Raw genomic sequence first — 20935 nt, forward strand, 5'->3', positions numbered from 1 at the left:
TAAAGGCTACCTAGAGGTTTGGTGAAGGTGTTACCAAAACTTCGGAAAAGTTAAGTGTACAGCAAGGGGGTACCGGTGGCCTCTCCAGATGTTGTTGGACTACAGTTTCCACCTTTCCTGACTATGAGACATGCTGATGGGAGTTGCAGTCCAACAATATCTGGAGGGTACTAGTTGGGGGGGGGACTGTCCCGAGGCTGTTTTTTAGGGTTTGGGAGAGTGGTAGATTCTGGTTTTCAAGCATCAGATTGTGCTGTTTTGTTTATATATTGTGATGCTATATCAGTAACAAACAATGTGACAGAAGCTCTATATGGGTACCTGCCCTGATGAGGGGAGGGGAGAGAACCAAGCAGTGGTGAAGCATGGATAAAGGTAAAGGGACCCCTGACTGTTAAGTCCAGTCGCGAACGACTCTGGGGTTGCGGCGCTCATCTCGCTTTACTGGCCGAGGGAGCCGGCGTTTGTCCACAGACAGTTTTTCCGGGTCATGTGGCTAGCATGACTAAGCCGCTTCTGGCGAAACCGCGTCCCTGAAGCAATGATAGCAAGGGACAAATATAAGCAAATGCAGTTATATGTAGTTAGGCTTTACTTAAGTGGTATATATACATAAATAGTTGAGATGAAATGAAATTTAAGCAAATTATATATGGAATTTGTGTACCACTCGATATAACAATCTCTTAAGTGATTTGAATGAAAATGCATTATTCGAGGAAAGGTTTTATCCAACTTATACTTGGAGTAGACCCGTTGAAATTAATGGATCCAAGGTAGTCAAGTCTGCTGTGAGTAGGAATAACTTCGCTGCAACCCAAAGCTTCCAAGGAAAGCTACCGTATTTTCCGGCGTATAAGACAACTGGGCATATAAGACAACCCCCAACTTTTCCAGTTAAAATACAGAGTTGACCGCAGATTCTCCACCCGGCGTATAAGACGACGACCCCCGACTTTTGAGAAGATTTTCCTGGATTAAAAAGTAGTCTTATACGCCAGAATATGCAGTAGATAAAAACAACACGTAACTGTGTACTGTAAATAAAACAAAACAAAAACTGGAATCTCAAATAACAGCTTTTATTTCAGCTTGGGATGGTAGCTAAAGGGAAATGCCAAATGCCTTGTGGAAGCGATGGACTTTATGGAGTAACAACGGGTGGTTGAATTTTCCCCCGTTTCAATTTATATTCCACCTTCTGCATGTAGCACCCAAGCCAGATAACAACCACGTAATGGCAGTGCATTTGGGTTGTCAGCTTTGGTGTCATGGGCAGGAAGGTACTCCAAGGATAAGGGACAGAGAGGGAGAATGGGCTGAGGTTGGTTTTTAAAGAGCAGGGGGGCTTCCTTAGGCTGGGGGAGCAGGCAGAGCAAAGGGGTTGTGTCAGGGCTGTATTGGGCACAGGAGCGCAGGAAGATAACAGCTTGCCTTTACTCTTTTTTTCTCCTAGTTCTGCAGAGGGGAAAGTGGCCCTACAGTACATGACACCTGTCATCCTGCTGCTCTTTGCTTTGGCACTCTATCTGCACGCCCAGCAGGTGGAGTCTACGGCCCGGCTGGACTTTCTCTGGAAACAACAGGTAGTGGAGGGTGTGAGGTTTCTGCCAAGGCTGGGATGAGTCTGGAGATCTCATGGTGCAAAGGATGCTGTTAGTTCTTGCTGTTTACTCAGTACTTTGGCATGCCTTCTTTAATTGGCTCTGGACTAAAGGACTTAGTTGGGTGCTTTTATAAATTCAGAGTTATTTTAAGGGACGTTTGCTTTATTTTTATTTGATTGACTGGGATGCTCCCTCTGAGGGTGTGAGAGTCAAGCCTATGGGTGGCTGAGTCCAGAGACCCTTCTACCCCAGAGTGAGAGGAAGAGTTTGATTTCCCCAGGGGAGATAGAGGGAGAAGGTATTCATATAGCCCCAAAGAAGAAGTGTTCTGAAGAAGTGTGCATGCCCACGAAAGCTCATACCAGGAACAAACTCAGTTGGTCTCTAAGGTGCTACTAGAAAGAATTTTCGATTTTGTTTTGACTATGGCAGACCAACACGGCTACCCACCTGTATATAGCCCCAAAGGTGAGAGATGGAGATGAAATGATTGGGGGAGGGTTGGGCTTTCACCTGTTGGATTCATACGTGGTTATGGGTTGTTGAGGGTTTTGCTGAAGTGAGAATTGAGAGGATGGAGTGATGTGATGGGTGCAAGGAGAGTGTAATGACAGCATGGTTCTTGAATTCTTGAATTGTATTATTTCATGTGAGAATCATTTTATGTAATATTAATGTGAATATATAAAAATGCACGTACACACACACATATTATGTTGCATTTTGTGTATTTTGTTGTATTTTTGTGTTGAATGATGATGTAAATGTCTCTGAGATTCATTGAAATATAAAGCATATACAAGTTAAAGAAATATATGGTAGGAAGGAGAGACTGGTACTGCGTCTCTTGACTAGGGGTGTAAGCTTCTGTGGTTTAAGATTATGGCTGCTGACAGTGCAGCAAGTGAAGAAACCTGTTAGTAGTGGTGAGTTTTAGTCCCAAACATTGCTCTTTCCCCCTCTCTGTGACTAGCAGGAAAGAATAAATTGTGCAGATGTGTGCAATCCTGCTGAATATACAGAACTTCTACAGGTTGCAGAATTTGTGTCTGGTATGTGTGGTGCAGGCTGGGCAAAACTGTGGCCCTCCAGATGTTGGGGCTCCCAACTCCTGTCATCCCTGACCCCCAGCCTTGTTTGCTAAGGCCGCTGGGAGTTGGAATCCCAAGAACATCTGGAAGGGACAGTATCTTCAACAGCGGAAGTTCAAAAGGCTTAATGAAATCACACGTCTTGGATAATTGGTATCCTCCTCGTTTCCTCCCTTTGCGACCCTCCCAGGCTACAGGTGAGAAGGAGGAGATGGAGGAGCTTCAGGCCTACAACCGCCGGCTGTTGCACAACATCTTGCCAAAAGATGTGGCCGCCCACTTCCTGGCCCGCGAGCGGCTCAACGACGAGTTGTACCACCAGTCGTGCGAATGCGTCGCGGTCATGTTTGCCTCGATCAGTAACTTCTCAGAGTTCTACGTGGAGCTGGAAGCCAACAATGAAGGCGTTGAGTGTCTGCGGCTGCTCAATGAGATAATTGCTGACTTCGATGAGGTAACCACGGGTCTTTTGTCTGCGTTGGGTTGGAAAAAGGGAGGTACCAAAGATTGGCAGAGGTTGAAAGACGAGTAGGTTCCCCCTCCCCCCCTAAAAAACAATGATGCTGGAGGAGGACATGTTTATAGTTTTGGACTTTTGAAAGTGCCACGTGAATGAATATTTGTTAGTCTTCCCTACTGTTTCGTGGTATTGTTTTTATTGTGAAGTACACAGGGGGCGTCACCATAATCTTTTCTGTGCTCAGGGCCTCTAGGGGTCTTAATTTGTATCTGGCTCTGTGCCCACTAGGGGGCCCTGTGCCAGGATGAGGTTGGTGTTCTCTGCGTGGCATTCTTCTGCGGGAGGCTCTCACCTAGTGCCAGGCATTTGCACGAGTACAGAGGAGAAATAGGAGAGACTTTTGAGAACCAAGACAAAATCTCTGCTGTTCAGGAGAAGTGCGGCAGTGCCCGTGGAAGGTTTTAAAACAGTAAGGTAAAGGTGTTTCCTGCTGGGCAGGGGGTTGGACTGGATGGCCTTTGTGGTCTCTTCCAACTCTATGATTCTATGATAGGGACCCCTGACCATTAGGTCCAGTCGTGTCCGACTCTGGGGTTGCGGCGCTCATCTCGCGTTACTGGCCCAGGGAGCCGGCGCACAGCTTCCAGGTCACGTGGCCAGCATGACTAAGCCGCTTCTGGTGAACCAGAGCAGCACACAGAAATGCCGTTTACCTTCCCGCTGAAGTGGTACCTATTTATCTACTTGTACTTTGACGTGCTTTCAAACTGTTAGGTGGGCAGGAGCTGGGACCGAGCAACGGGAGCTCACCCCATTGCGGGGATTCGAACCGCCGACCTTCTGTTCAGCATGCCCCTAGGCTCTGTGGTTTAACCCACAGTGCCGCCTGCATCCCCTTCAAAACAGTAGAAATATAAATAAAAAACAAAAAAATTGTCCAGTAGCACCTTAGAGACCAATTAAGTTTGTTCTTGGTATGTGCTTTCATGTGCATGCACACTTCTTCAGATACACTGAAACAGAAGTCAGCAGATCTTTATATACAGTGAGAGGGTGGGGAGGGGTATTACACAGAAGGGTGGTGGGAATGGGTGATTGGCTGATAGGTGTGGTAAACCTGTTGACGACTGTTAACGACTGCAATTGGTCTTACAGGAAAAACAAGGGATGAAATGGCCAAAAATAGCTTTATCATTTATAATGAGATAAGAATCCAATGTCTCTATTAAGACCAGGTCTCTCCATGCTTTTAAGTTTGGTAATAAGTTGTAATTCAGCAACTTCTCTTTCCAGTCTATTTCTGAAATTCCTTTGTAGTAAGACAGCTACTTTGAGATCTTGCATAGAATGTCCTGGGAGATTGAAGTGTCCTCCTACTGGTTTCTCTGTCTTGTGATTCCTGATGTCAGATTTATGTCCATTTATCCTTTGGCACAGGGTTTGGCCTGTTTGTCCAATATAGAGAGCTGAAGGGCACTGTTGGCATTTGATAGCATACACAGTGTTAGAAGATGAGCAATTAAATAGTCCTGAGATGGTATGTTTGATGTTGTTAGGTCCAGTGATGGTGTTGTCTGGGAGTATGTGGCAGCAAAGTTGGCATCTGGGTTTATTACAGGCTCTGGTACCAGTGTCCATGTTAAGTCTGCTTGCTGTATTATTGTGGGTGAGGAGTTGTTTAAGATTGGGTGGCTGTCTGTAGGCAATGAAAGGTCTCCCTCCCAGAGCTTGGGAAAGAGAACTGTCATTGTCTAGGAGAGGTTGTAAATCTCTCATAATGCGTTGAACTCTTTTAACTTGGGAGCTGTATGTGTTTTAAAACAGATGTGCAATTTTGATGAAAGGATACTCTCTCAGCATTAGTAGAAATTACCTTCCATTGCTTCTTTCTGTAGATTATCAGTGAGGAGCCATTCAGGCAGCTGGAGAAGATAAAGACGATTGGCAGTACCTACATGGCGGCTTCAGGGCTGAACGACAGCACGTATGACCGCGAGGGGCGTTCCCATATTACAGCGCTGGCAGACTATGCGATGCGGCTCATGGAGCAGATGAAATATATCAACGAACACTCATTCAACAACTTCCAAATGAAAATTGGTCAGTGGAGCCTGGGAAGGGTGGGTAGGTGGGTGTTCCATGTTGGGGAGAGAGATTGGGTGTCCTTAAGGCAAGTGGGTTGGCTGCTCCGTTTGGACTGATTTTCCTTTTCGCATCCCTTCCTCCCTTCCCATTTCTTCCACAGGGCTAAATATTGGGCCAGTAGTGGCTGGGGTGATTGGAGCCCGAAAGCCACAGTATGACATTTGGGGCAACACGGTGAATGTCTCTAGCCGTATGGACAGCACTGGTGTCCCTGACCGTATTCAGGTGAGAGCGGCGATGGCGTGACCTGTTTTGACTATGGTTAAGGTTGCTGGCAGGCCCATGCAGAGGTCAAGGGTGTGCAGCCCTGGCATGCTTGCCCCCAGCCTTGGAGGGATAAGCCGGCCAGGGACCCCACCAGGGGGCCTGCCTGACTTACACTGTCATGCGAAGAACAAGACACCCCATCCCAGGCCTCATGGTTGCCCGGATTTAACCTTGGAAGTCTACTTCCTAGGAGAGATTCAACAGGTCTGTAATAATATAATCTATGCTGAGCAGCTTAGTCACAGGTGTTCTGACAAAAAAAGTATACGTCCCATGCAAAGTTAAAACAGTTAAAAATCAACGAAACTGCAAACCTTACAAAACAAGGAGCAACATTGAACAGCAAGATTCACGCCACCCATCGTTTCTGCATCCAAAAGCCCCACTAAAAAGAGATGATGTTTTGGGGTTTGTTTGTTTTTACAAAGGGGGGGAGTAGTTGTCCAGGGAAGCCACCTGATCTGATAGCCTCCTGCTGAGCTTCAAATGTAAGGGCACCTGCTTTTCCCCGGCGGTAGCTGTGGCTGTAAGGTAAGCTCTGAAAATGGTCCGCTACTCACTTGACCCGGAGAACCCCACAAAATCATGCAAGTCAAGGGGGGGGGTCCAACCTTCGTGTTCACTTTAAGAACACACGTGAGACTGCCCAGGCTATCAAGGGTATGCACATCTGGAAAGCTACCAAGTACTTGAAGGATGTGACCCTAAAGAAGCAGTGTGTTCCCTTCCGTCGTTACAATGGTGGCGTTGGCAGGTGTGCCCAGGCCAAGCAGTGGGGCTGGACACAGGGGCGTTGGCCAAAAAAGAGTGCTGAGTTCCTCCTCCTGAAAATGCTTTAAAATGCTGAGAGCAATGCTGAACTCAAGGGTCTGGATGTAGACTCCCAGTACGTTTCCGAGCACAATTCAAAGTGTTGGTGCTGACCTTTAAAGCCCTAAACGGCCTTGGTCCTGTATACCTGAAGGAGCGTCTCCAGCCCCATCATTCAGCCCGGACACTGAGATCCAGCGCCGAGGGCCTTCTGTCGGTTCCCTCACTGCGAGAAGCAAAACTACAGGGAACCAGGCAGAGGGCCTTCTCGGTAGTGGCGCCCGCCCTGTGGAACGCCCTCCCATCAGAAGTCAAGGGAATAAACAACTACCTGACATTCAGAAAATTCCTGAAGGCAGCCCTGTTTAGGGAAGTTTTTAAACTGTGATATTTTAAATGTATTTTAATGTTTGGTGGAAGCCGCCCAGAGTGACTGGGGAGACCCAGCCAGATGGGCGGGGTACAAATAAATTATTATTATTATTATTATAGTAATTGAGCACATTCAGGTTAACAAAGCTCCCAAAATGCGCAGGCTCATGGTCTCATTAACCCCTACATGAGTTCTCCTTGCCACATGGAGATGATCCTCACAGAGAAGGAGAAAAATTGTCCCTAAGCCAGAAGAGGAAGTTGCTCAAAAGAAGAAGATATCTCAAAAGAAACTGAAGAAGCAGAAACTGATGGCTCGGGAATAAACATCTATCCAGTTCACAAATAAAAAACAAAATTTTAAGTTAAAAAAAATGTAAGGGCACCCTGACTAGGGCCATCTTGAACAAGGGTAGGCAAACTAAGGCCTGCGGGCTTAATCCGGCCCGCGAATCCTGCTGCCTGTGGCTTCTGATTGGCTGCAGGAAGCTCCTGCAGCCAATCAGAAGCCACAGACACCTCTGGGCGGCCGGTGCTTTGAAATTGTTACTTGCTGCCAGTTTTTCCTAGCTAATTTTTTTTTTGGGGGGGGGCAGGAGGCACTATTGGGGCTGGTGGGGAAAGCTGGAAATCCTGTCTTCAGGAGATTTCAGTGAGAGAAGAGGAGCAATTCAGGCTTTGTTGTGAGCTGCCTAAGAGACCATGGGAGTGGGAGGGGCGGGATATCTACATTTCTATTAAATAATATTACGGCAGCATTGTGTCAGTAAGGCTCCCTCTGCTGACCACTTCTGAATAGTTCTGGTTACTTTACGAGAGTAAGAACTCATTTGCCAGACCAAGCCGAAAGTCCCACCTAGGCCAGCATCCTGTTTGCAGTATCGTCCACACGTTTCATGTGCAGCACCTAAAAGCAGCAGCGCCCCCTTGTGGCATCTGGGTGTATATTGCCCCAGGATGTTCCACTTACTTGTTGCCACTGATAGTCGCGGGTAGATCCATCCTCCATGAAGCTACCTAGTCAATTTTTACAGCCATCCAAGTGGGCGGCCATCACAGAATCTTGAGATAATGAATTCACGGGGTTGTATTCACCAAGGGAAATAGTCTAAAGACAGGATGAGTTAGTATCAATTGGCTGAGCCCTTGCTTGTAGACAGAGTGGCTACACCAAAAGAAAGGCCACCTTCCTTTCTTATGGTCCTTCCCTGGAGACACAGAAAGCCTACCAAAGCTCTGAACCTCAGTACTTTGGGACTAGGTCTCTTGTAAGCCAAATAACTGAAATGGATACAAATGCTCAAAAAAAAAAAAAAAAAACCCCAAATCCCATGACTTAGGTTTGCCATATTTCAAAAAGTGAACACCTGGACAGAAAAGTTGTTGAGCTTTTCTTGGCAAAGTTGTTGAGCTTTTCAGGCCATTTCCGATGGCCGAATCCCAGCAATGTCCAGGGAATTATGGATGTATGGCAATCCTACATGACTTATTAGCCCAACCTGAGATATTCCATGACAGGTATTTCAGAGGGGCTGCTATGGTTTTTCTGGGTGGTTTAAACCCTGGGTGATGTGGCAGAAGATTTCTCTATGTCATCTCCAGTGTATTGGCTGGATCATTGCATTGCTTAAATGTGCACTAATCATGCCAGGCTTGGGCAGGATGGGGGCTGCATTGGCCTCCTTGCTGTCCTCAGTCACAAACTGCTTGCTGTCAAAAACAGCGGGATTCACATCACCTGTTTGGCTTTATTCAGTCGTCTGGCTTTCCCCCTCTCGCCAAAGCAGGGCAAGAAGGCAGTTTTTGCTGATTGCAACTTCCCCCTGCAGCCTCCTTTCGCCATCCAAATTTTGCTCCAGAGGATTTGGGGACCCTTTGGAACAGTGCTGGGGGATGGGGAGATATGACTGCAGGATAAACGGGAGAATTTGTGTTAATTGCCTCCCGCTCCCCATGTACAGAATCCTCTTCTGGAGCAACAGGTTTTCTGTGAGCAGAGGGACAGAATTGGAAACTCATAATTCCACCTGCCCAGAACTCTGTGTTTCCCATTCCTCCTAACACTTTGTGTTGTTCCCCTTCTCTAGGTGACAACTGACCTATATCAGGTATTGGCAGCCAAAGGTTATCAGCTGGAGTGTCGTGGGGTCATCAAGGTCAAGGGCAAAGGCGAGATGACCACCTATTTCCTGAATGGAGGACCCACCAGTTAGCAAGAAAAGAGCCTTTGCTTAACAGAGGGACCTATTAAGCTGGCCTCAGTCAGGCAGCATGGGATTGATTGGTTCTCTGTCTTTCTCTCTTTGCTCTGGATTTTGGAACACACCCTCCTAAAAAGGGAAGAAAAACCCTACAGCTTCTGAAATGGGATCCTTGATAGTGTTGGGAAAAAAGAGGAGATGTCAGGGGGTCGCTTTACCCCTATACAAGACTTATTTTTTTATTTATTTGGAGCAAAGCCTAACTTGGAGTGCCTCCTTTTGGGCCCGTGTGGGTGCTATTTTGGGGTGAAGTTTGTTGTGAACCTTCTGCCGCTCTTGGGATCAGCCAAAGGACCTGGTGAAGCAAGGTTGCAGCAGGGGTTAGAAGACCCCGCCCTTGTGGTTCCACAAAGCTGACATTTTGATTTTATTGTTGAAGAGAGGCTATACCCTTTTCTTTCTGCCCCGCCTCCACCCTGAAGCATTGCTCGGATGTTTTTTTGAGAGGGGCTCCATTTCTCTCGTGGCGCCATTTTGCTGAGACTTTCCAGAAGCGCAGCGACTGCACTTTTCTCTTGGGGGAGGTGACTTTTCCCCCAGTGCATTTTGTTGGTCACATCTCTCAGCAAACACCCACTCTTATCTTTTTGTTCCTGTGTGTGCGCCTTTCTCTCACACACATAACACGCTCTCACAAACTCACTGTGATGTTTGGGAATCTCTCTCTCTCTCTCTCTCTCTCTCTCTCTCTCTCTCGCTCTCTCTGAGGGATTGTCATTTGGGGTACAGTTCTCATTTGCCAAATTGCTGTGTCTGGTTGGAATTAAGGGGAGTGATGACAAGCACTTGGGGTGCTTTGAGAGGGGGGGAAATGGGACGGTGGCTGGGGGTTGTGGTTTTCGATGCCAAAGAGACGGGAAGGAAACAGGCCTTCTTTCCCCTGGCTCCCCTGCCACTCCATCTCCTCTAATAGCCAGGGAAAGAGGTGTTGCTGCCCTGTGGAGATGCAAACCTGCCTTAGGTGCCTGAAGTAAAGGGGACGGGGTTGTTTTGTGTGCAGCCCTCCTCTTCCACCTTACTGCAGACGGGAGCTTCTTCCTTACTCACTTGGGACCCCAAAATTAAAAAAGTAGAAATTATTTAACAGGAGCTGGAATTGGCAGACAGAGCAAGCTCCTTCCTTCCACCCCACTCTCATGGATCTTTTGCTATTAAGTGCCATGTCTCTTCTCCACTCACCTTTTTATCCATCTTTTAGGTTTGGTCAAGTTGGTTCTACTGACCTTGATTTTGGGGGGGGCGTGAGGGTACTTTCCCATCTTTCTAATACATATTATATATGTAGCTCCAGAAAAATAATAACGTACCGCCCCTTCTGCTCTTTATCCCAGATGTCGGAAGCCCTGAGGGTAGGCGGGTGTGCTTATCTTAAGCAAAGTGGACTTCCACAAGTTTGGGGTCTGGCTGCCCTAGTGAATGTTTGCTCTGGCCCTCCTGGTTGGGAGGAAACACAGCAGATGACAAAATCAGCAAAGTGAGAGCTCTGTGTTAATTGCCGGATTTAAGTTGGCGAGAACATGGCACTGAGGTGGAGGAGGAGAGGACCCTTGATTCCTTTTGTTTTTATTAGCCGAGGTGGGTGGGAAAGGGGATCTCTTTGCACCAAAGTACTAACTGGTCATAGGAACTGCAGAAACCGTGTGTAAAAAAGATTTGAAAGAGAGCTCACTGGTGAAAGTGTGCTGAAAAGAAGTGTGTCCGTTTGGTGTAGAAGGGCAGGTCCATGTGGTCAGTATCTGGGGCGGCTGGCCAATGGCACAGTTATTGAGTGCTTGCTATTTCCCAGATGGATGGGGTTGTGGCTGCCATTTTGAAATGCTCCAGCTACTTCTCCAGCCCCTGTAGGGGCAAGGGGACACCTTGGATAGTGCAGGCCTGCAGCCTGCTTACATTCTGCCCGTTTCCTCTTTTAATTTTCCCATTTTATGCTGTGGGTGCAATGCCCCCTTTGGAGGAACCACCTTTGGCCTATTTCAACTTGACCCTGTTCCAAGGAGTCTTTTATCTGCAGCTGTGGACTGAATTGGTTGCAAGCATGTGTATGGATATTTCCCACCCACTGCCATAGTTTGGCTCCTGCCCCTCTCAAATCTGATGTTGGCAAGTTACAGCCCCCTTTTCCACCTTTTGTTACATAGGATTCCAGCACTGAACCAGATTCCTTGGAAACAAGGTTTATTTTGCTCAACTCTTTTGTCACAAGTGACACCTAAATTGGGGAACATCGAAGCCACGGGGAAGCAAGGCAGCTTTGTGAAATCTCTGTTCCATTGAAGGGGATGGATAAAGCGGAAAACAGCTATTTTTAATTGAAAAAAAATGAGTCTTTTAAAGAAGGAGGGAAAGAAGTTGAAGATTATTATTTTTTAGTTTACTTGATGGTTTAAAAAGCTCTTGTATTCCTTTAATTTTTTAAAAAGAAAAGATTGTTTTTAATGGACAACAACTGTCATTGTGCATAGCCTATGAGTTATTGATGCTCACCATGGGGAACACTATGTAGGAGGAGAGAGTGAGCTTTTTTTAAAAAAAAGAAGACAAAACTAACCCAGATCTCCCCACTCCCTCTAGGGCTACTGCGAAAATGGCTGAGTTGTGTTCCTTGGGCGAGGTGTATGAGCAGAGTGGGCAATATGGCACTTATTTGGTACTTTTTTTTTCTTTTTGTGTGTGTATATATAAATTATATATTAAAGATCACTTTCTATTACATTGTTTCCTTCTTTCTCTTCTCCCTTCCCAGTGCCATAAACTTGAATATACCTACCTCTCTTCTTTCCTGGGCAACTTCCTCCCACCCCCCAGTTGCTCAGTGCACGCATACACGGAATAGGGAGATGGAAACTTGTGAGAACTGTGAATGTTAGGACTGTCATACAGTTAGGAAATTATTTTCTGCAATCCTCAACACAATTACCTGGGTGTAAGCCCCACTGAACCCAGTGGGACTTGACCACTGAGCACACTTGCATGAGATTTCACTATTGTACAATTAATCACATGGGTTTTTAATTGATTTAAATCTGCATGCCATCTGTGTATGAATAAAGATGCTTTTGAAGAAAACACCTCACTTAATTTTTAGATGATGCACCTCTCAAGATGGTACCTGTTAACAACGACTTTTGAATTTTTAAATATGATATATATAGAGATCAACACCTGATTGATTCAGGCTAAAGACATTTGTTAAGTCAATTTGACTGTAATCATTCCAGACAATTTGTGTACACTTACACGCCTATGCATTGGTAATTTGCAGGGTTTATCATTCATGTACTAAAGCTTGTACATCCCTGATTAAATCTCCTTACGTTATTTCAGGCGTTGAGAAACAACCATCACTCTGAAGAACCCAAAGTGTAATGCTCTTGGTATAAGCTTTCGTGTGCATGCACACTTCTTCAGATATCTGAAGAAGTGTGCATGCACACGAAAGCTTATACCAAGAACAAACTTAGTTGGTCTCTAAGGTGCTACTGGACAATTTTTTTTTATTTTTATATATATTTCGACTGCGTCAGACCAACACGGCTACCTACCTGAATCTAGAACCAAAGTGTAATGGTAATTTTGACATACAGGACCACATCATGACAGCCGCCATCCAGAAGAATTCAAAAACGCGTTTCATATTTTACACACATCACTGCCAACAGTATATTGTATAGGATAATGCCCAAGGTATTGGGATCATCTAACCGTTATAGAAAAGTGAGCTGCCAAAGGGGTGGTGTAGAGCAGGGATCTTCAACCTTTTCAGTCCCAGGAACCACATTTAGAGCCATAGAATTAAGAGAGTTGGAAGGGACCACAAGGGTAATCTAGTCCAACCCCCTGCAGTACAGGAATCTTTCCCCCCAAAGTGGGGCTCGAACCCATGACCCTGAGATTAAGAGTCTCATGCTTAACCCAAACATGCATTTGGGGACTCATTTCTTAAATTTTACCACGAAGGTAGTGCTCCTGTTGTGACCCACTTTGGATCGGGCTGTGACCCATTGGTACTGCAGGCCAGTACTGCAGAGGGTTTGCATGCTGGAACTTTGGCTAGGCTGTAGCTGCTAAGATGGCCTGCATTCATACCACATGACTGCAATCCTATATAGTTAAGTGGTAGTAACTTTCCTTAAGCTTATCATAGAATCCTAGAGTTGGAAGAGACCACAAGGGCCATCCAGTCCAACCCCCTGCCAAGCAGGAAACACCAGAAAGCATTCCTGACAGATGGCTGTCAAGCCTCTGCTTAAAGACCTCCAAAGAAGGAGACTCCACCACACTCCTTGCCAGCAAATTCCACTGCCAAACAGCTCTCACTGTCAGGAAGTTCTTCCTAATGTTTAGGTGGAATCTTCTTTCTTGTAGTTTGAATCCATTGCCCTGTGTCCGCTTCTCTGGAGCAGCAGAAAACAACCTTTCTCCCTCCTCTATATGACATCCTTTTATATATTTGAACATGGCTATCATATCACCCTTCTCTTCTCCAGGCTAAACATACCCAGCTCCCTAAGCCGTTCCTCATAAGGCATTGTTTCCAGGCCTTTGACCATTTTGGTTGCCCTCTTCTGGACACGTTCCAGCTTGTCAGTATCCTTGAACTGTGGTGCCCAGAACTGGACACAGTATTCCAGGTGAGGTCTGACCAGAGCAGAATATAGTGGTACTATTACCTCCCTTGATCTAGACGCTATACTCCTATTGATGCTTAATAGGTCATACATTTAAGCTCCTTGCAGAAAGCAGAAACCTGTAAGAAAAGTCTGTTGGATCTGACCAGTGGCTCATTTAGAAAAGCATCCTATTTTTACAGTGGCAAACTAGACCCCCCCATCAAAGGAAAGTATATCTCTAGTCTCTGCTTGACTGTTCTCCTCTGACTTTGTCTATGCTAAGCTAACACTGTCAATAGTAAAACCTGAAAGCCTCATCATCACCTTGCTAGAGGACAGAAGTGTGGATTGGTTGGGTGGTTGTGTGCAAGCATCTGTAAGGCCTGCTTTTAAGTTTCCTAGAGAGAAGTGGATTGGGAAGCAGGAAATTTACAAAAAACAGTTGTTCCATTTCTCTGTTAAGGTGGTTGTTTCAGAAATGCAGGTGTGGGGATGGGGAGCAAGAGTAAGAGTACAGTACTAGCCTGCCTGCAGGCCCTGCCTTTATCAATTTGGATCCTTCTAGCATTGACCTTCCTCCCCTTTCTTGAAGCACTGCTATAGTGACAGGTCAACATTATTGCAATGGAAAATACAAGGGGTCCGCATGTGGGGAAATGGGGTGGAGATAATCTACAGGTGAAACTCGAAAAATTAGAATATCGTGGAAAAGTCCACTTATGTAAGCAATTGTTTTCATTAGCTACTGGAGTTTAATATACGAGATAGACTCATGACATGCAAAGCGAGATATGTCAAGCCTTTGTTATAATTGTGATGATTATGGCATGCAGCTGATGAAAACCCCAAAGATGAAATTGTTAATTTGGGGTTCTCAGCTGTACGTCATAATGTCACAATTAAAACAAATAAAGGCTTGACATCTCTCACTTTGCATGTCATGAGTCTATCTCATATATTAGTTTCACCTTTTAAGTTGAATTACTGAAAGAAATGAACCTTTCCATGATATTCTAATTTTTCGAGTTTCACCTGTATTTTGAAGTTCAATAATGCTGCCCATAAACATTCCTTCTGCTTTAGAACATGTCATCCATTTGTTCCTGGATGAAACATGTATTGTTCAAATGTAGACATAACACATGCTCAGGTGCACACATTTGCCAGCATCTACTTAAATCACAGGGATGGGGGTGGCGCTGTGGTCTAAACCACAGAGCCTAGGGCTTGCCGATCAGAAGGTCAGTGGTTCGAATCCCCGTGACGGGGTGAGCTCCCGTTGTTTGGTCCCAGCTCCTGCCCACCTAGCATTTCAAAAGCATGTCAAAGTGCAAGTAGATAAATAGGTACCGCTCTGGCGTGAAGGAAAACGGCGTTTCCATGCGCTGCTCTGGTTCTCCAGAAGCGGCTTAGTCATGCTGGCCACATGACCTGGAAGCTGTCTGCGGACAAATGTCGGTTCACTCGGCCTATAGAGCGAGAGGAGCGCGCAACCCCAGAGTCGTCCACGACTGGACTTAACGGTCAGGGGTACCTTTACTTAAATCACAGCGAGTGTTATTGAAATGTCAGCAACAATCCTCATTCCTGTACTAATTCTTAAAAGAAGAAGCAGGGAGTGCATTGATATAGTACAAGATAAAAGGCCAAAGTCTTCACCAGCTGTGGACTCCCCAGATGTTCTGGACCGCAACTCGCATCATCCTTGACCATTGAATATGTTAGCTGGGTTGATGGGATTTACGAGTCCAACAACACTTAGAAGCCACAGGTTTCTCCCTTTAATTTATATCCACCCACTTTCTTTTCCCCATTCTTTTGTGGGCAAAGAAACCCCCAAACACAGATGATTGTACTGATTTCCTATTTATTTGTAGAACAAATGTGCTAGGTCTAAAACATGGGGGCCGGTTATTGTCAATGAGCTCTCATTGACACAGCGGTGCTGCCATGAGCCTCAGGTTCCTATTATGGTTCCAAACGGTTCTCAAAACATGCTGAAGAGGCGGTCGCTCGCTATCATGCTGTCCACAAATCTACAATAAACAAAGAAAACATTTTTCATTGCTGTTCCGTTGTCTCATAGGGGGTACTGTTTCAGCCGCCAGGACCTTATTTATCTATTAAATTTATATCCCTACCATTCCTCCCAAAGGAGCCCAGGGTGGCAAACAATTGACAAAGCTATAAAAACAAACATCTTTAAATCCATTTCAAAATAGGTGCACCCTGCTGGGAAAGACCTCAACTTTAAAAGGCTTGTTGAAAGAGGAAGAAGGTCTTCAAAGCACACACAGAGGAATCCTAGGAACTGTATTTTGTTAAGGGTACTGGAAACTGTAGCTCTGTGGGGAGCAAACAGCAGTTACCAGCTCCTTGGGGAGAAAGGTTCAGTGTATGGGAAGCAGGGGTGGGGGACCTTTTTCCAGTCAAGGGCCACATTGCCTTATGGGGGGCCAGTGGGCAGACTGAGTAGGTAAGAGGCAAAGCTGCCACAGCAACACATATGACTCTTAACCTTTGTACAGTAGCCTATATTCCAGCCACACAAAGGTCAAAGGTTTCCACACACCCGCAGCCGTACCTCTATCTGCCCTCCAGGCAAGCAAGAGCATGGATCTCTTGGACAATACAAAGGGTGGATGGATCCAGTTAAAACAGCCACCCAGCATCTCCTCTCTACATCTGCCCAATGAAACCAAATGGGAGGAGGAGGACTGGAAGAAATTTAAAGACTATTTGAAACGACGTGAAAAGATAGATATTTGAAATTAAAATCAGAGGATATATAAGGCTACAGTAATGTCAGAAGTTAGATTAAGATAGGATATAAGAAGTAGTGAGAAATGTGTTTGTTTATTTTTATTAGGATTATAATTATAGATAAATGTTGATTATTGTTTATAAAGATTAAGATTAGATGAGAAGGAGGATTTTATAATGTTATAAAGTAACTAAAGAAGATTAGAAATGAACGCAGAAGAGAGGATGCGAGGAGGTCCCAAAATAATGTTAGGAATAAGATAAGGATAGTTGAATAAGTGTTTGTTTGTTTGTTAAGATTTTTGTATTTTTGGTTGTTTTGTAATATGTATTTTGTATTATGTATTTTGTTTTTTGTGTTATTGTTTAAAAAATTAATAAATCTTTATTTTTTTTAAAAAAAGAAACCAAATGGGAGGAGGTGCAAGCTGTTGTGTCATGGCACTCAGAATTACACCCCCCACCCCAAACACATGCACACACACACAAACCCTCCACAAGCAGCAGTCAGTGAAATTGTGCTGGGAAAACTACCAACTGCAATAGCATTGTCCTTTGCAAGTAAAAGGAGATGTTTGGTGGCTGCAACCCGCCCAGGGCATATCCAGACCATACATTTAAAGCATGTGACTTTCTCCAAATAACCCTGGGAACTGTAGTTTGTTAAGGTGCCGAGAATTATAGTTCTGTCGATTCTTTGGGTGAAGCTATGTGCTTAAATGTAATTTGTATGGGGTGGATTTGGCCATGGTGTCTGCTGTACACACAATTAAAGGATGAGAGTTAGATCCTCCATCCCTGGCTGGGTGAAGTGGTGGGCGGGCTGATTCCCTGCTTCCCATTGTATGCTCACTTGGTCATCTCGCTCCGTAGCTGGGGGTGCCTTTGCACCCTCATCCAAGGGATGGCATCTTCTGGCTTGACTGACCGATTCTTCGGCAGCCACCAGCCAATCTCTTGTCCACAGGTCATTGGTTCCCTGTACTCTTCATTTGGGTCTAGAAAAAGAGACAGAGAGCTTGGGCTGTTACACAGGAGAAACCAAAAGCTGTCTGGAGGTGTGGAAGAGAAGGGTCTTGGCTTTGGGGTGGCCATCAGCACTTGCTAAAAATCCACTGACTTCAGCAGGAGCTTGAGCAACAATGGAGGCTTGAGAAGATAGCTAATAATCTGTGGGTTTAAATTACCGCTGTACATGTTGAGTTCAGAAGCTCAGTGGTCATGTCCCATACATGCATCAGCCCTAAACAAAGATGGGACCTGCCACTTTTGACCTATGGCCCCTTCCCTTCTAGAATTATCATATTTCCTCCTTGTCTTTTCTTCCCCTTCCCTAGAGAACCAAAAACTACTGTGTCCTTAACTCTCCTGAACCTGTTTGGTGCCCTGGTTTCAGCAATGCAGGTCTAGATGTTGTTGGACTTCAGATTACATCCTCGACTATTGTCCTTGCTGGCTAGGGATGATTGGAGTTATAAGTCCAACAACATCTGGAAGGCCACAGCTTCCCCAACTCTAGGTCAGCACAAAATGTGTTCACAGCGAAGCAAGCAAGAGAAGCTGGAAAGCCAAGCTCCAATGACAGCTGACACAGGCACTTAGGAGACAAGTAGCTTCCCAAGATGTCGCGAGCCTTTTAGGAGGCAGTGGGAGGTGACTGGTTCCTCATTATCATTTGCCTAGAGCAGGCACATCCAACAGGTAGATCATGATCACTGGACATCTGTGGTAGATCACTGGCTCCCCCCAAAGAAGCTCAACAACTTTGACCTGAACCCCCCAAAAGGGGGCAGATCATTACCAATTTATAACTGTGAGTAGATCACAGTCTCTTGGGAGTTGGCTACCCCTGGCCTAGAGGTACTAGCCTGCTGTCCAGGAGGAGGAGGAGGAGGAGGAGGAGGAGGAAAGAAATCAGAGAAAGAGATCAAAACCCCAGGTACACAAGAAAAATTGCTTTTGATTATTAAATGCAACACATTTCAAATTACTGTTCTTTCTCAGGAGCACTCTTGAACATCACATTTCCACCTGGTTGTATACACAGTATTGCAAATTGGTTTGCATGTTCACTAAAACTTCTTAACAACAAACTTCCTTTTTATGTAGCCAAAGGTTTCCTCTCTGTCTTTTCCTGCTGTCTGGAAGGGCCAGCTGTCATGCTGGTGCAGTGAGTATGAAGGTGGCGCACCTGCCTGGAGCCCAACATCGTAAGAATAAGCAGAGCTCTGCTGGATCAGGCCAAAGGACCAGCTAGTCCAACCCAGGGGCCTTCAATCTTCCTCCTTCCTCCAAACCTGCCAACAGGACTCTCTTAGATTTAGCTGTGAGTTAAACCACAGAGCCTAGGGCCTGCCAATCAGAAGGTTGGTGGTTCCCTGCTCCTGCCAACCTAGCAGTTCGAAACCACGAAGTGCAAGTAGATAAATAGGTACCGCTCCGGCGGGAAGGTAAACGATGTTTCCGTGTGCTGCTCTGGTTCGCCAGAAGCGGCTTAGTCACACTGGCCACATGACCCGGAAGCTGTACGCCGGTTCCCTCGGCCAGTAAAGCGAAATGAGCGCCACAACCCCAGAGTCATCCGCGACTGGACCAAATGGTCAGGGGTTCCTTTACCTTTATGCATTCATGCGCGCGCGCACACACACACACACACACACACACACACACACACACACACACAGAGCTCCTGCTAACCCAGAGGTCATTGCTCCTAGTCCTGGTCCCAGTGCTCTGACACGTGAGTATGGATGTCCCTCTACAGGATCCTAAAGGCTCCTTGTGCTTTTGCTGAAACCACCATTTAAACCCTGCCTCTGGTAATTATTTACCGGTACCTACATTTTTTGAGCTTCATCTGTTTGATAGCCTCTCGATACTTCCTGCAGCTTCCCCTGTGCACTGTACCATCATACCCACTTGGTCCTATGGGTGGCAGCTTTGGGTAGAAAAGTTCCAGTTTAGGGGTTGGTGTTCCCACTGAAGATGGACAGAAGAAGAAAGAAAACTAATGCAATTCTGGAATATAGCAAAATGGAAAGCAAATGGAACAAGAGGATCAGGGGAACAGAGTTCCCAAAATTATTTGGGCGAAGCCATGACTGTTTAAAGTGGTATGATGCTGCTTGAAACGCGTTGAACAGATGGGGCCTCAGTCAAGTAAAGAAGCAATTGAATTAGGGACAAAAATGGTCATGTTGGAGACAGGATAATTTCCTCATGTCCAGGGAATTAAGTTCAATCTAGATCCCAGATGTACCACTTCAGATTGCAGCTGGAAGACAACATGGATAAAAAAATGTCTCTAGGCATAAAACTAGCACACTGTGGGAGAAAGGCTTAAACCCTTCTCCCTGATGTGGACCAGTGCATGATTTTCTCCTTTGAAAGACTCTGGGATGGCCATCAACCCTTCATAACACCGGTCCTGAGAGATCTGCATTGGCTCCCAGTACATTTCCGAGCACAATTGGTGCTGACCTTTAAAACCCTAAACGGCCTCGGTCGTGTATACCTGAAGGAGCGTCTCCACCCCCATTGTTCAGCCCGGACACTGAGATCCAGCACCGAGGGCCTTCTGGCGGTTCCCTCACTGCGAGAAGCAAAGCTACAGGGAACCAGGCAGAGGGCCTTCTCAGTAGTGGCACCTGCCCTGTGGAACGCCCTCCCCTCTCATGTCAAAGAGATAAACAACTACCTTACATTCAGAAGACATCTGAAGGCAGCCCCGTTCAGGGAAGTTTTTGATCTGTGACATTTAAATGTATCCTAATATCTGTTGGAAACCACCCAGAGTGGCTGGGTAAACCCAGCCAGATGGGTGTGGTACAAATAAATTATTATTATTATTATTGTTGTTGTTGTTGTTGTTGTTGTTGTTATTATTATTATTATTATTATTACGTTTCAGAAGGGGATTGAATAGACAAAACCAGGAACCTCCTGTACAGTAGCGTTGATGTGTGTGAACAGCACACAAATAACTTATTTATGCAACTTATTTATCAGTTTTCTACAATCTTCAATCATGGTTTCCCTGCTAGAATCCTGGCAACAGTAATTTAGTGACAGTGCTGGGAATTCCATTAAAGATCCACAGCCTTCCTCAGAGCGCTGCAGTTCCCAGGGTTCTGAGATGAAGGAATGACAGTTAAGACTTTTGTGTGTACAGAGCAATCACCACTGGTGAGCTTTGTTTTTCAGTGAAGTGTTCTTGTCTAGTTTGCTTACCTGGCACTTCATACTTTGGTAATTCTAGTTTTCTGTCCCGAAAGGGGTCTTGATATCCCATAAAAGTTAATCCAAAGAAAGACATTTCCTGCACCTAATTTGCTGTAGGTTCAACTGACTCCACAACTTCCCAACTGCAACCTTCTGCCTTCTAAAGCATGTTTGCTATGTTACCATGGAGATGCACAGCTCAGCCCTTTCTCATGGGAGTTTCTTAAGCAATGAAAACTTGCGTGTGAAAGGGCAGTTGTGATACCTTGAGAAAAATGCACTGTGGTTTGGTTTGAGGAGGTATCTAGAAAGGAAAGGGGCAGAAGTG

The 20935-nt window shown here is 45.6% G+C and overlaps 2 protein-coding genes across 2 annotated transcripts in view; one reads left to right on the top strand and one right to left on the bottom strand.

Moving 5' to 3' along the window:
- ADCY6 (adenylate cyclase 6) overlaps positions 1-9601 on the top strand; it is a 48066-nt gene extending 38465 nt beyond the window's left edge. Inside the window, exons 18-22 of the mRNA XM_033138114.1 lie at positions 1457-1586; positions 2889-3152; positions 5054-5258; positions 5404-5528; positions 8840-9601. Coding sequence (XP_032994005.1) covers positions 1457-1586; positions 2889-3152; positions 5054-5258; positions 5404-5528; positions 8840-8965 — 850 coding nt within the window. The 3' untranslated portion in view covers positions 8966-9601. The remainder of the gene's footprint in view (positions 1-1456; positions 1587-2888; positions 3153-5053; positions 5259-5403; positions 5529-8839) is intronic.
- Positions 9602-15473: 5872 nt separating this feature from the next.
- TEX49 (testis expressed 49) lies at positions 15474-20840 on the bottom strand. Its single transcript, XM_033142523.1, has 4 exons — positions 20617-20840; positions 19228-19365; positions 17240-17384; positions 15474-15659 (listed from the first exon to the last, which is right to left on the bottom strand). Exons 1-4 carry the CDS (start codon positions 20699-20701, stop codon positions 15611-15613), a joined length of 417 nt encoding a protein of 138 aa, XP_032998414.1. The 5' UTR covers positions 20702-20840; the 3' UTR covers positions 15474-15610.
- Between the last annotated feature and the right edge of the window lie 95 nt (positions 20841-20935).

Source organism: Lacerta agilis, chromosome 2, assembly GCF_009819535.1.
Source record: "Lacerta agilis isolate rLacAgi1 chromosome 2, rLacAgi1.pri, whole genome shotgun sequence".
Classification (NCBI taxonomy): domain Eukaryota; kingdom Metazoa; phylum Chordata; class Lepidosauria; order Squamata; family Lacertidae; genus Lacerta; species Lacerta agilis.

What these genes read in the sequence shown, in the direction of transcription:
- TEX49 (XM_033142523.1), bottom strand. Translation starts at nt 20,701, where the DNA reads ATGTCTTTCTTTGGATTAACTTTTATGGGATATCAAGACCCCTTTCGG. An exon ending in ACAGATGAAGCTCAAAAAAT is followed by an intron (nt 17,385 to 19,227) that starts GTAGGTACCGGT and finishes CTCTTTTTCTAG; the next exon opens with ACCCAAATGAAGAGTACAGG. An exon ending in CTACGGAGCGAGATGACCAA is followed by an intron (nt 15,660 to 17,239) that starts GTGAGCATACAA and finishes TGTTTATTGTAG; the next exon opens with ATTTGTGGACAGCATGATAG.